Source organism: Saccopteryx bilineata, chromosome 10 (assembly GCF_036850765.1).
Source record: "Saccopteryx bilineata isolate mSacBil1 chromosome 10, mSacBil1_pri_phased_curated, whole genome shotgun sequence".
Classification (NCBI taxonomy): domain Eukaryota; kingdom Metazoa; phylum Chordata; class Mammalia; order Chiroptera; family Emballonuridae; genus Saccopteryx; species Saccopteryx bilineata.
Genome location: NC_089499.1, coordinates 17,439,345 through 17,452,413, shown reverse-complemented (window position 1 = coordinate 17,452,413; position 13,069 = coordinate 17,439,345). Strand labels below are relative to the sequence as shown.

The 13,069-nt window shown below is 36.9% G+C and overlaps 1 protein-coding gene across 2 annotated transcripts in view; it reads left to right on the top strand.

The window, feature by feature from the left end:
* The window catches only part of PDCD6IP (programmed cell death 6 interacting protein), a 62,085-nt gene that overhangs the window by 22,889 nt on the left and 26,127 nt on the right, over positions 1 to 13,069 (top strand). Inside the window, exons 6-8 of one of the 2 annotated variants that reach the window (XM_066246101.1) lie at positions 958 to 1,058; positions 3,495 to 3,611; positions 11,569 to 11,791. In XM_066246101.1, the coding sequence (XP_066102198.1) occupies positions 958 to 1,058; positions 3,495 to 3,611; positions 11,569 to 11,791 (441 nt within the window). Of the gene's footprint in view, positions 1 to 957; positions 1,059 to 3,479; positions 3,612 to 11,568; positions 11,792 to 13,069 lie in introns of both variants that reach the window. The other variant, XM_066246100.1, reaches the window with a different exon arrangement.

The window sequence follows — 13,069 nt, the reverse complement described above, 5'->3', positions numbered from 1 at the left end:
TTTTCTGAACTTAAGGTAGTACAAATACACATTTAAGAATGTATTTTGTATTTGAAGTCTTTTATAGAATGGATAGTTAGCTATTGTCTTAAAACACTGAACTCTGGAATAATATGTAGGTTTGTAATATATCAAAAATAAATTTATTTAGCAAATACTTATTGGATACCTTCTGTGTTCCAGAAAGTGTTCTGGGCTCTAGATGAATAGAATTATGAAACAAACAATATTCCTTATATCAGGAAGCTTATATTTTAGTGTGGGTGAGATGATAAACAAGAAATTAGTTAACGTAATTTTAGAGATCATTTTATAAAGAAAATATGGTGGATTAAGTGATAATGGCTGGGGTCTGTTCTGGCTGTGGGGTAAGGATGTAGGGGGAGTCATGCTAATTTTAGATTCATTAGTCAAAAAGAGCCTCTTTGAGGAGGTCTCCTTTCTTCGAGACCCAACTGATAAGATTGAGCCATCTAAGCAGAGTCCCTGGCTCTCTGAATGAGGGTATGCGATCAGTTCGTACTGGCATTGAGTTAATATGACAGATTGGAATACGGGCTGAATACGAAAGTGCAGAGAAATGGAAAATAAGGGAACAATCATCATGTGGGAGCCTATACAGTAAAATTTACCCTTTTAAAATATGTATATACTTCATTGGTTTTTAGCATATTCAGTTTTGCAACCATTACCACTAAATTACTGTAGAACATTATCGTCACCCCAAAAAGAAACCTCATAGCTGCTGGCAGTCACTCTCTATTCCCTAGTCCCCAGCTGCCGGCCATCACTAAACTATTTTCTCACTCTTTGTATTTGCTTAAGGAATAATTGAGTTTCATGAAGATGAATTGATTTTGTCAATAAAGATTTTTTAAGACAGATGTACAGTCATGACATATCTGATTACTTTATATTTGTTTTAATTAAAATGGTCAATTTAATGTTGTATTCCAGATAAAATGAAAGATGCCATCATAGCTAAATTGGCTAACCAGGCTGCAGACTATTTTGGTGATGCTTTCAAGCAGTGTCAGTATAAAGATACTCTCCCCAAGGTCAGTTACTGTTTCTACATATACTTGGCTATTTTGCATGTGGAAATATTTGAATATTTCTGGGTATAAAAAGCAAGTTGAAAATCTTATTTTATAAAGATATTTGAAACTTTAGGAGAGGCATTTGAAGAATATATTTGTAGAAATATTTTGTGTGTTTAAGTTGCATGAAAATTCTATATTTACAGGATGCCTTGCCTCTGCTCTTCACTAAACTTGTTTTTCCAAGCTAAATCCCTTTTTGGAAATTTCTGAATATCTGTCTCCATTGTGTAGTTCTGAATCTTGGGTGATTTGGCACAAGCATGAATACTTGAGCATGTTGATTATTCACAGTTTTAATTATTGTCCTGTTTTCTTAAAGATGAGTCTTAAGCGCAAAAACAAAGAAAAAGGAAAAGGAAAAGGAAACTTAAATTCATCCAATACTTTGATAAGAATTAAGTTTTGTCAACAGGGATAAAAAATGGGGCTGCTATTGGACAGCTAAGGAAAACAACCATCTTTAAACCACTATCACAGGAAGTATTATTTTTTTGTAAACTTTTCTGAAGTAGCATTTGAAATGACTGGTCAGTAATGATCTTTTATAAATGACGAAGCAGGTAATTAAACTAACAAGTAAAGTTAGAATGGTAAGAAAGCAGCTTGACAGATTGAGTGAAATGTAGATGTTTTCATCTAATCTTTAAGAAATGTTCAAGGAACTAGTTTCATCTGCATGATAGCCAAGGGTATTTGTCACATGGTCTTTTGTAGGGGAGTTTATTGATTAGGAAGTCATTCAGGAATTTTTGTTTTAAATTTTTATTGAAGTTAGAAGGAGAAGAGAGAGGGGATGAGAAAGAAAGAGAGAAAGTGTATGTAGGAGGAAGGAGCAGGAAGTATCAACCCAGAGTTGCTTCTCTGTATGTGCCTTGACTGGGCAGTCCTGGGGTTTTGAACTGGAGACCTCAGCATTCCAGGTCGACGCTTAACACTGCGCCAGCACAGTCAGGCCAGGAATTTTTTAAATTATGAAATTGCAGGCAGTTTTGTGGTGGAGTAAAAAAGCATGTCAGTGCATCAATAGAACATGTTAGTTTGGTCAGAAAATGTACAGTGTGAAGATCCTTAGAGATTTAAAATACACCATAGGATGAGTTGAAATTTGCCCAGGACTCCTGGTTGTTTAGATTGTTACTCTTTCAAAGAGATGTGGAATCTCCTTTTGCTTCCTCTGAAAGACCTCACGTTCAGTTGCACAGTGTACCGTTGCAGCCTGGTGGGCCATTAGTTCAGTCTTGTCATGGAGAGAAGAGTGTCACCTACAAAGACTTGGAAACTACCTCTGCAGCATGCCTGGTATTCCTTGAAAATCTCCTGTTTAAGCACCAAGTTAAGTTGCTCCAGCCTTAACTTGAGAACTGGCTTCTGCACAGTTTGAGATTTAGGTGTCTTTTATTTTTGTTATTTTACTAATAAAGTTCATAAGATATTTTCATTTTGTAGTTATAGAACTGAAATTTCTGCAAGTAGTGATTTAGGAAGCTGGGATATTACTCACTGGAAGACAGGAAAGCACACAGGTAGTAATTCAGTTTTTGATTCTCTTAATTTTTTTTTTGTCTGGACATTGAGTCTAGTATATTTTTTGGATTTTATATGACATGAACTTCCTAAAAGCAATGAGGTTGCAGGCTAGGATTTGACGTTTTGGAAAAGCCTCTACCCATGTAACTGCTTTTCTGGTTCATGGGTTTGGATCTTTTAAAATTAATTTTGACTGAAAATTTTTTCAAAACAGATAAGGGCAAAAAGTAAGAAAATATTAGTTATTAACTTAGTGCATTTATCTTGCTATTTGTTTTTGAGTGATACTGAAATGTTAGTTTTTATATGATACTAGATTTTTATGTGGCTAAAAAAGATCTTTATTGAAAAGTCTCAGGATATGAATGTAAGTGGGAATTTACTTTACTGTCTTTTGTCTTTTAAACATGAAACAGCTGTAGAGCAGTGTCGTTAGTGTATGTGAGTAACGGTTTAGTTAAAGGGCTGGTGAGGGCTCATAAGAAAGCTTCTGGAGCCTTGTGCTGGTATTCCTCTGATTATCCATTCTACTTCTCTTTCTAATGCATGCTTTCCTTCTTTGTAAACAAAATGTTGACTTCATGGCTCGATTAAAGAGACTTGTACAAATTTTAATTGGCTTCATTTGTTTTTTTTTAAAATAGCTTTAATTTCAATTGGACGAAAAAAATTGAAATTTTTGAATTCAATCCATGCAAAATCATGTGGTCTTCTCTGTTTACACCTAATGACTAATCTACCTATTTCTAGCCACTAATGGGGTATTCTAATTTCTGTCTCCTTTTCCTTTTTCTTCCTGCATCCCGTGTTGTCTGTGGTGGTTGTGTGGTTGGACTCTCCCCTGGTCAGTATTTTTATTTCCAGGAGGTGTTCCCCATCCTGGCTGCCAAGCACTGTATCATGCAGGCCAATGCTGAGTATCATCAGTCCATCCTGGCAAAACAGCAGAAGAAATTTGGAGAAGAGATTGCAAGATTACAGGTGAGTCTGTTAGCAATAAATATTAAGTAACTTATATCTCTATTTTTTTTTTCTTAGTGAGATTCCCAAGTTGGCTTATGAAAACCTTTCCCACTCCTGCCCTATCAGTGGAAACAAGTGATTGCTTTTATCGTTATACTTTACCTGCTGCGTGCTTTTTGAAATCTATTTTATTTAAGAAATTCATGCAAAGTTTACATCATTCCCTTTTATTTACCCATATTTATTTTAATATAAAATAGACTAAATTAATTATGAGGCTCTAGAAAGGATGTCTGGTGCTTAAAGGATGGCCTAGTCTTGTTCTAAATCGGAGCATATAAGCCTAGCTTGAGTTGGACAGTGGTAATATAAAGACATCTGTAAGTAGCCGAGTGCCTGCTACGCCACTGTGTTGCTATGGTAGGTATTGGGGTCGTCAGAAATAGGCTGTGACACCTGGAACAACTTTGCAGCAGGGTTAGTGCTATTTGTGAGTTGTTTGTACTTTTCACTATTGGCAAGCAGAGGGTGGGAAGAAGACTTAAGAAAATTTTAGTATGACCTTGATCTTAGATGAGACTATGCGAGTATCATTTAGGAAGTTCATTTTAATTAGTCTTTTCATGAGAAAAGAAACCCAAGTCTTATAAAACCGGCATTATACCCTACACTGACATAATCAGATAAAAGCACACTTTTTTACAAAACCCGGATTATCAAACATATATTGTCCAGGGATTCACTGTGATCACAGTATTTTTAATTCTTATATAAAATGTTTTGGGCCCTGGTCGGTTGGCTCAGCGGTAGAGCGTCGGCCTAGCGTGCGGAGGACCCGGGTTCGATTCCCGGCCAGGGCACACAGGAGAAGCGCCCATTTGCTTCTCCACCCCTCCTCCGCGCTTTCCTCTCTGTCTCTCTCTTCCCCTCCCGCAGCCAAGGCTCCATTGGAGCAGAGATGGCCCGGGCGCTGGGCATGGCTCTGTGGCCTCTGCCTCAGGCGCTAGAGTGGCTCTGGTCGCAAATATGGCGACGCCCAGGATGGGCAGAGCATCGCCCCCTGGGGGGCAGAGCACCGCCCCTGGTGGGCGTGCCGGGTGGATCCCGGTCGGGCGCATGCGGGAGTCTGTCTGACTGTCTCTCCCTGTTTCCAGCTTCAGAAAAATGAAAAAAAAAAAAAAAAAAAAAAAGTTTTGGAGAAAGAGGGTTCTGTAGGAAAGATTTTTTTAGGTTATATTTAAAGTGTTACAAGTTTAGTTTATTTTCTGGGAATTCTGGGACTGTTAGAGTCAAGCAGGTCCTTATGTAGTCTCCGTAAACCAGTCAGAGAAGTGCTCTTTTTGAAATTTTAATGTAATTTAAAAATCCACTCTGGAAAAAGGAAACTACTTCAGACTCACACAGTGAAAGGTGAGGACTTTTTTCAGTTATAGCTTCAGTTTTATAGCTTTAATCGTGGGTCAGAAGGTAACATAGATGGATACCTGATCAGGGCACATACAAGAACAGCTCGATGGGTCCTGTCTCTGTCTCTCTCCCTGCCTCTCAGAAAATAAAAAATAGTTAATATAGAACATAAACGCTTACTGATTTATACCTTAAAGGCTGTTCCTCTTCCAGAAGGCATGAAATGTATTTTTACTTGACTTAGTAATTGATTTGAACTAGGCAAACAAACCAAAAAAGGTGACTAACAAATCGTATTATCTGTAGCCTCTCACTCAGTAGGTGAAGAGTACCATATGAGTCTGATAGAAATCATTCGATGATCAAACCATTAATCAGCCTTCCACTTGTTGCTGTCAGCAATGGGAAAAAACATTGGCCATGAGCAAATCAGAAACAAAAACAAAATCAGAGTCAGGAAAATTAAAACAATAGGTCAAGTAGCAGCAAAGGTAAAAATGCTGCTTGGGATTCACTTCTGGAGCTCAGAAAAATTGTGCCTGGACTTACATGGCTCATGAACTGTGCGTTTGGGACAAGGCAGTTTACTTGACTCCAGAAGGTGGGTCCACTTCCTCTGGGTGGAATTGCTAAAGCTGCCCAAGTGCAGTTTCAAAAAGACCTAAAAATGTTTAGCTATAAAAGGTGACTCGTATAGAATGAATACATGATTAATGATGAGCCTGTTAAGATGGTAAAACTGATTTTGTGAAAGTATTTGCTTCCTTAGTAATGATAATAGCCTGTAGGTATTAAAGAAGTCATCCGTATTAGGAGATACATGCTGAGGCATTTAGGGAATGAAGGGTCATCTCGAGTTAACTTGAGTTTCAAACAGTTCTGCAGAAAAACAAATACATGTATACATATTGTGTATATGGGAAACAGAGATAAAACAAATTATGGCAAATGCTAATAACAATTGTTGAACCTGGAGAGTCTACTCTTTCAGTTTTTCTGCGAGCTTGAAAATTTTCAAAATAAAAACTGGGAAACATAAGTATATAAAAGGCATGCATTTCAACCTGTCTCTACCTTTTCCCTTCTGTCTGGTTCCTTCTATTTTTTTCCTACTGCTCTATAGGTAATTTCCACTAATTTTTTGTTTAATCCTTTCAAAGTTGTTTTTCTTTGAAATATAGCAAATACATGCATATACAAACAATGCATATTCTTAACTCTTCCCATTCTTACACAATCTGGGTGGTTAACTCTTTTTTGTGAACTGGCACGAAATTTCTGGCCGACTGGCAGTTTGAAAACCACTAAACAACAGAAATTTGTTTTTTTCACAATTCCAGAGGGTCAGAGGCTGAGATCAGGGTGTCAGCATGTCGGGTTCTGATTGGAGCTGTCTTCTGGCTTGCAGACTTCTGGCTGTGTCTTCACATGGTGGAGAGAGAGAGAGAGAGAGAGACCAAGCTCTCTGCTGTCTTTTCTGATGAGGCCCTGCCCTTATGACCTCACCTAAATGTAATCTCTCAGAGGCCCTATTTCCAAGTACCATCACTTTAGGGGGTTAGAGTGTTGGTATAGAAATTTTGGGGAGGACACAGGTTAGTCCATAGTAGCAGGGATATATCTTAAATTTACAGAAATAGAATGGTTGATATCAAAGAATAACTGTTATCTGTATATACTTGTATTATACTTGGAATTTTGATCTCCTTGGAGTTTATCCTGATATGTGACGTGAAGTATGGATTCATACCTATTCAGTGCAGTTCGATGTGGGCTCACGCACAGATTTTTTAGGGCTCCTTAGGTAGCTATCCCGTATAGCCTCTACAGACTCGTCACTGACTGATGGCCTACCAGAACAGGGTTTCTCCACCAAACTGCCGGTTTCCTTCAACTGCTTATCCCACCGAGTAATGTTATTCCTATGTGGTGGCGCTTTGTTATAAATGCGCCGATATTCATGTTGCACTTTGGTCACAGATTTGAATTTAGCGAGCCACAGAACACACTGAACTTCCCTCTGTACTGTCCACATCTCGACTGGCATGGCCGTGTGCTGCTCTGCTGTATACACGGTGTTATGTCGTCATCTGCGCATGCGCACATGCTGCCACATCATCCTACAGACACTGGGAGGATTTTCCTTTTATTTGGTGCAGATTTCACATTTCGATCATCTTTTGTTGCTTTCCTGTGACTGGTGAAAAGTGCATGACTTTACGGACACACTGTATTTAAAAAAATTTTTTAATCTATAAATTTTTAGAGAGGTAGAAGGAGAGAGAAATGTTGATTTGTTGTTCCACTTTTTTTATGCATTCATTGGTTGATTTTGTATTTGCCCTGACTGGGGTTTGAACCCACAACCTTGGCATGTTGGGATGATGTTCTAACCAACTGAGCTACCTGGCTAGGGCCTGGATCTAATTTTTATTTTTCAAAATGGCTACCTAGTTGGCCCCCTACTATTTATTACAAGTTTCTTTACTCTGCTGATTTGAGATTGACCTTATCACATTCTAAATGTATCATATATATTTGGATCTGTTTCTGAACTTTTTGTTCTGTTTCTTAGGCCTTTTTTTTTTTTTTACCATTTTTAAAAATTAAAAAAAATTTTTTTATTAATTTTAATGGGGTGACATCAATAAATCAGGGTACATATGTTCAAAGAAAACATGTCCAGGTTATCTTGTCAATCAATTATGTTGCATACCCATCCCCCAAAGTCAGATTGTCCTCCGTCACCTTCTATCTAGTTTTCTTTGTGCCCCCCCCCATAACCACCACACTCTTGTCCATGTCTTTTAGTCTCGTTTTTATGTCCCACCTACGTATGGAATAATGCAGTTCTTGGTTTTTTCTGATTTACTTAATTCACTCTGTATAATGTTATCAAGATCCCACCATTTTGTTGTAAATGATCTGATGTCATCATTTCTTATGGATGAGTAGTAGTCCATAGTGTATATGTGCCACATCTTCTTTATCTAGTCTTCTATTGAAGGGCTTTTTGGTTGTTTCCATGTCTTGGCCACTGTGAACAATGCTGCAATGAACATGGGGCTGCATGTGTCTTTACGTATCAATGTTTCTGAGTTTTGGGGGTATATACCCAGTAGAGGGATTGCTGGGTCATAAGGTAGTTCTATTTTCAGTTTTTTGAGGAACCCCCATACTTTCTTCCATAATGGTTGTACTACTTTACATTCCCACCAACAGTGAATGAGGGTTCCTTTTTCTCCACAGCCTCTCCAACATTTGCTGTTACCTGTCTTGTTAATAATAGCTAATCTAACAGGTGTGAGGTGGTATCTCATTGCAGTTTTGATTTGCATTTCTCTAATAACTAATGAAGATGAGCATCTTTTCATATATCTGTTGGTTTGGTCTATTTTTTTTTTTGGTTTGGTCTATTTTTTAATGCCTGATAAGTATTTTCATCTCTCATTTTCTGATTGTCTTGCTTTTTTATGATCCTAAATTTTATGATTATTTATTTATTATGAAAAATTTAAAGCATATCTATAAAAAGTATGAATTACCAAATATCCATTACCCAGCTTCAGTGATTATCAATATTTTGCTATTGTTTTTTAATCTATTTTCTTTTCCCCTCGTATTTTTTGGATTATATTATAGCTATTGCATATAATTTTATCCTTAAATATGTTTATTTGTATCTCTAGTAGGTAAGGATTAAAAAAGTATTAAAACCACAGTATCATCACACCTAGCAAAATTAATACTAATTAATACAAATTAATAATTAATACCAGTAACTTAATATCCAGATCTAGTTTAGTTTCCCCTTATTTTTCCTAAAGTGTTTTTTTTACAGTTTGTTCATTCAGGGTTGATACAAAGATCCTCACATTTATATGGTTGATAATGTCTCATAAATCTTTAATTTTTAATGGCCTCTCCTTCATTTTCCTCACTATTTCTTATTTTGTGTTTCTTACAATGATTTCTGTCATGTCTATTATTCCTTTTGTAAATATTTGTCTTTTTTAAAATGATTTCATGCTTTATCTTTTTTCTGTCAGTTCCTGGTTTTATATTCTCTTGTTATTTGGTTGTCACCCACTGTTGTCTGGGCCATCTGCTTCTCTATTCATTTTTATTGATTTTGTTTTTTTTTGTACTATGATTGTGTCCTTGGTTTTTTAGTTAATTTAGTTTTTAATTTTTTTCCCACATGCTGTTTTCATCTGCCTTGTGGCAACATTTCTTTGGTGAATTTTTATTATCTACTGGAAAGTTATTATTGCCCATTTTCATCCTTTTCCTTATGGTTTCTCTGTGTTGAGGCAGATGAGATGCTGTTGTTACTTGTGTTTGAATGAGATTGATTTTAGTGGAGTAAGAGCAAGAGGTTCCTGGGTGGGGAAACGGCCCAGGTAGCTTTCCAAGCCTTCATGTGGAAGGTTCCCTCCTCAGCTTCACTTCTCAAAACCTAGCCTGGTTTAGGAGGGATTCCACTTCCGTACTTGTATTTCCCAAATTCCTCACAGCCTTTGCTTGGATCTTTGATCTACTTGAGTTTGTACCTGAGGAGATGACGCGATTTGTAGGGTTTGTATCAGACATTTTCTGATGTTTCCTACTTCTTTCTTCCCCCTTTTCAGCCCTTCTCTTTTCTGCTTCTCCCAGCATCCCTGCCCTTGTAATTAATTCATCTGCGTCTTGCTCTCAGCACCCCTCACTGGGATGAGGCCCCTCAGCATTCCGTTTTTCATGTGACCCCGTGGTAACTCAACATATGGGCCATTGGCTTTGCCTTGATCGTCAGCTGGCAGTTATCTCACAGCTTTCAGATTTTCTTAAATCACTTCCCGCTCAGGCTGGGGCCCGTAGCAGTGTCTTTTTTCTTGTGGTGTATTTAGTATATATGTTATGGTTCTAGTACTAATTTTGCTATTTGGGGAAGGGTTTGATCACATTTACAAATCAAATTTGATTTACGGATTTAAAAAGTGATTTAAATTTGTGCATTTTTCCATTTCCTAGTTTACACTGAAGATGCAGCTTTTGCTTTGTTTGTTTGGTTTTATCCTTATTTCTGTCTCTAGTTTTATGTTGAACTTGCATATATCTTTTAAAATTTATTCCTGGATAATTTTGTCTTTGTGTTGTCAGTAACAACGAATTTTTTAATTTTTTTGTTATCTCTTCAAGTTGTTGGTTGTTTATCTGTATTTGCACTATTGATTTTATAACTAAGCTACTTCTCTCGTTATTTAGAATAGTTGATTCTCTTAGGTTTTCCAGGTAACAAATACATCACTTGTAAATAATAATTTTTTCCTTCTCTTTTCTAAATTTAATAACTGATTTCATTGTTTTGTTCAGTTATTATGACATGTTCCAAAGTTGTGATGTTACTGGTGACCTTTGTTTTATTTTGACTTGAGGGATGTTTCTTGTATTTTTCTGCTAAGCATGGTGTAAGCTTGCGGGGGGGGGGGGGGGGAGTCAAGGTTTTATCATGTGAAGAACTGGCTAGCTAGCTTTCTGTTTTACAAGTAAAGATTTTTAGAGACCAATAATGAATATTGAATTTTATCAAATGCTTTTTAATATCAATGGAGATAATTTGATTTTAAAAAACCCTCAAATCTGTTAGTTGAAGAATTACATGAGTAAATTTTCTAATATTAAACCATTATTGTATTTCTGTATTTTTGGTGTTTTAGATTTGCTTTGTTTCCTCATGTGATCACTTTATACGGATGTTCTCTAAGTGCCTGACAATATATGTATTCTCTAGTGGCAGAGTTTAGGGTTTTCCATGTCTGGTGAATTAAACTCATTAATTATGTTGTTCAAATCTTCTGTAATTTTAAAAATTTTGTTTACTTGGTCCAGCCATCACTGAGACAGGAGTGTTCAAATCTTCCACTCTGATGATAGGTAGATGAATCAACTTCTCAGTCTATGTACGTAGAGACTATTAAATGCAAAATTTAATAAGATTTATATCTTTCTGGCAAATTGGCAAATGTTGAACATTATGTACTGAATTAAATTTGAATAATGCCTTTGGCTTTATTGCCTGTTTTTTTCTGATGTTACTATAACCTAATACCATCTAAGTAATTTAATTTGGTCACTAAGTTAAGCATATGCTCATCTTATGAATTCTAATGGCAAACCTTTTTCTAAAACATTTTCTATTGATATTGAGACAGTTTGTTCCTTTGTTGATTTCCTGCATTGCTGGGAAATAGTTTTCTGATTCACTCTTTCATTGTGGGTGTAGTTCTTTAAAGTCCCCTTCCTTCATGTGAGATAGCGAAGGAGCTGTTTCTCAGTTTTTGTCTCCCTCAGTCAGTTTATACTTACTGGCCCATGGATTGCTTTTATTTCCTTGGTAATTCACAGGTGTTTAGAGGGATGTCTGCTGTGTATTCTTCATTTTTGGAGTAATTTGTGATGGGAGAATTTCTAGGTTATTCTGTTGACCATATTGCTAGAAATGAGTATCTTCAAATTAAGAGCTTTTTTTTTAAACCAATGCTTGGTTGAATAAAAGAAGCATTTTTTTTTAACATTTTCTTTTTAGCATGCAGCAGAATTGATTAAAACAGTGGCATCTCGCTATGATGAATATGTCAACGTGAAGGATTTTTCTGACAAAATCAACCGTGCCCTTACTGCAGCAAAGAAGGATAATGACTTCATATACCATGACCGAGTTCCAGACCTCAAAGATCTAGATTCTATTGGCAAAGCCACGCTTGTGAAATCGACTCCAGTCAATGTACCCATTAGCCAGAAATTCACTGGTATGTCATGTCAGTATTTGGTAATAGTTCAGTCTGACTCATCTTTTCTCCAGTTGTATTTGTTTTCTTTTGTAATCCAAAATCACACAATTGCTATTGTATGGTATGCTTTGAATATAATTTGCATTCATATTCAAAATGAATATGGGAATAAAAATTATTATTATCTACAGTGAAACTTTAAAATGGAAAGTAAATGGCAGCGAAGCATATGTAAAGTATACACGAGTCAGAAAACTTGAAACTGCATGTGAGTACCGTAACAGTAAAGACTTTAAGCAGTTTTCATTTTAACATTTGTTTTATTAAGATTCTGCCATTAAAAATAAACTTGGATAAATATGATTTCAAGCCTATTGAAATCTGGAGTCATGATTGTATCAGGTAAATAAATACATGTTATAATATCCTCGGATACTGTAGATATATGCCATGTGTAGTATCCTGTAGCTGAGATCCCAAGGATAATTAATATTCTAAGTTATTGGGAAAAGGCAGTTATTTTACTTATTTCTATTTGGCAAGCACAAAGTGTTTACCATGTACCAGGACTCTTATAAGCACTTTACAAATACTAGTTCATTTATTTTTCACAGCAACCCCATGAACTATGTGCTGTTATTCATTCTCCTCACATGAATGATGGAGGATAATGATGCACAGCAGTTAAATAATTGACTTGTTCACAATGTTGCATAATTAGGAAGTGATATGGCTAGAAATTGAACCATGACACCAGAGCCCAAACCAAATGAACAATATATTCTTTTTTTTTTTTTTGCATTTTTCCGAAGCTGGAAACGGGGAGGCAGGCAGACAGACTCCCTCCTGCGCCCGACCAGGATCCACCCGGCATGCCCACCAGGGGGCGATGCTCTGCCCCTCTGGGGCGTTGCTCTGTTGCATCCAGAGCCATTCTAGCGCCTGAGGCAGAGGCCACAGAGCCATCCTCAGCACCCGGGCCATCTTTGCTCCAATGGAGCCTTGGCTGCGGGAGGGGAAGAGAGAGACAGAGAGGAAGGGGGGGGGTGGAGAAGCAGATGAGTGCTTCTCCTGTGTGCCCTGGCCGGGAATTGAACCTGGAACTCCTGCGTGCCAGGCCGACGCTCTACCACTGAGCCAACTGGCAGGGCCAAACAATATATTCTTATGTTTAACTTTTTTTCACCAAAGTTTCCTTAGATCAATGACAGACACATCTAGAAGGCAGTAAATTTAAGTTCAGAGGAAAGGCTTTTGTTGTCATTGTCCATGAATATAGTGATTTAAAATTCTCTT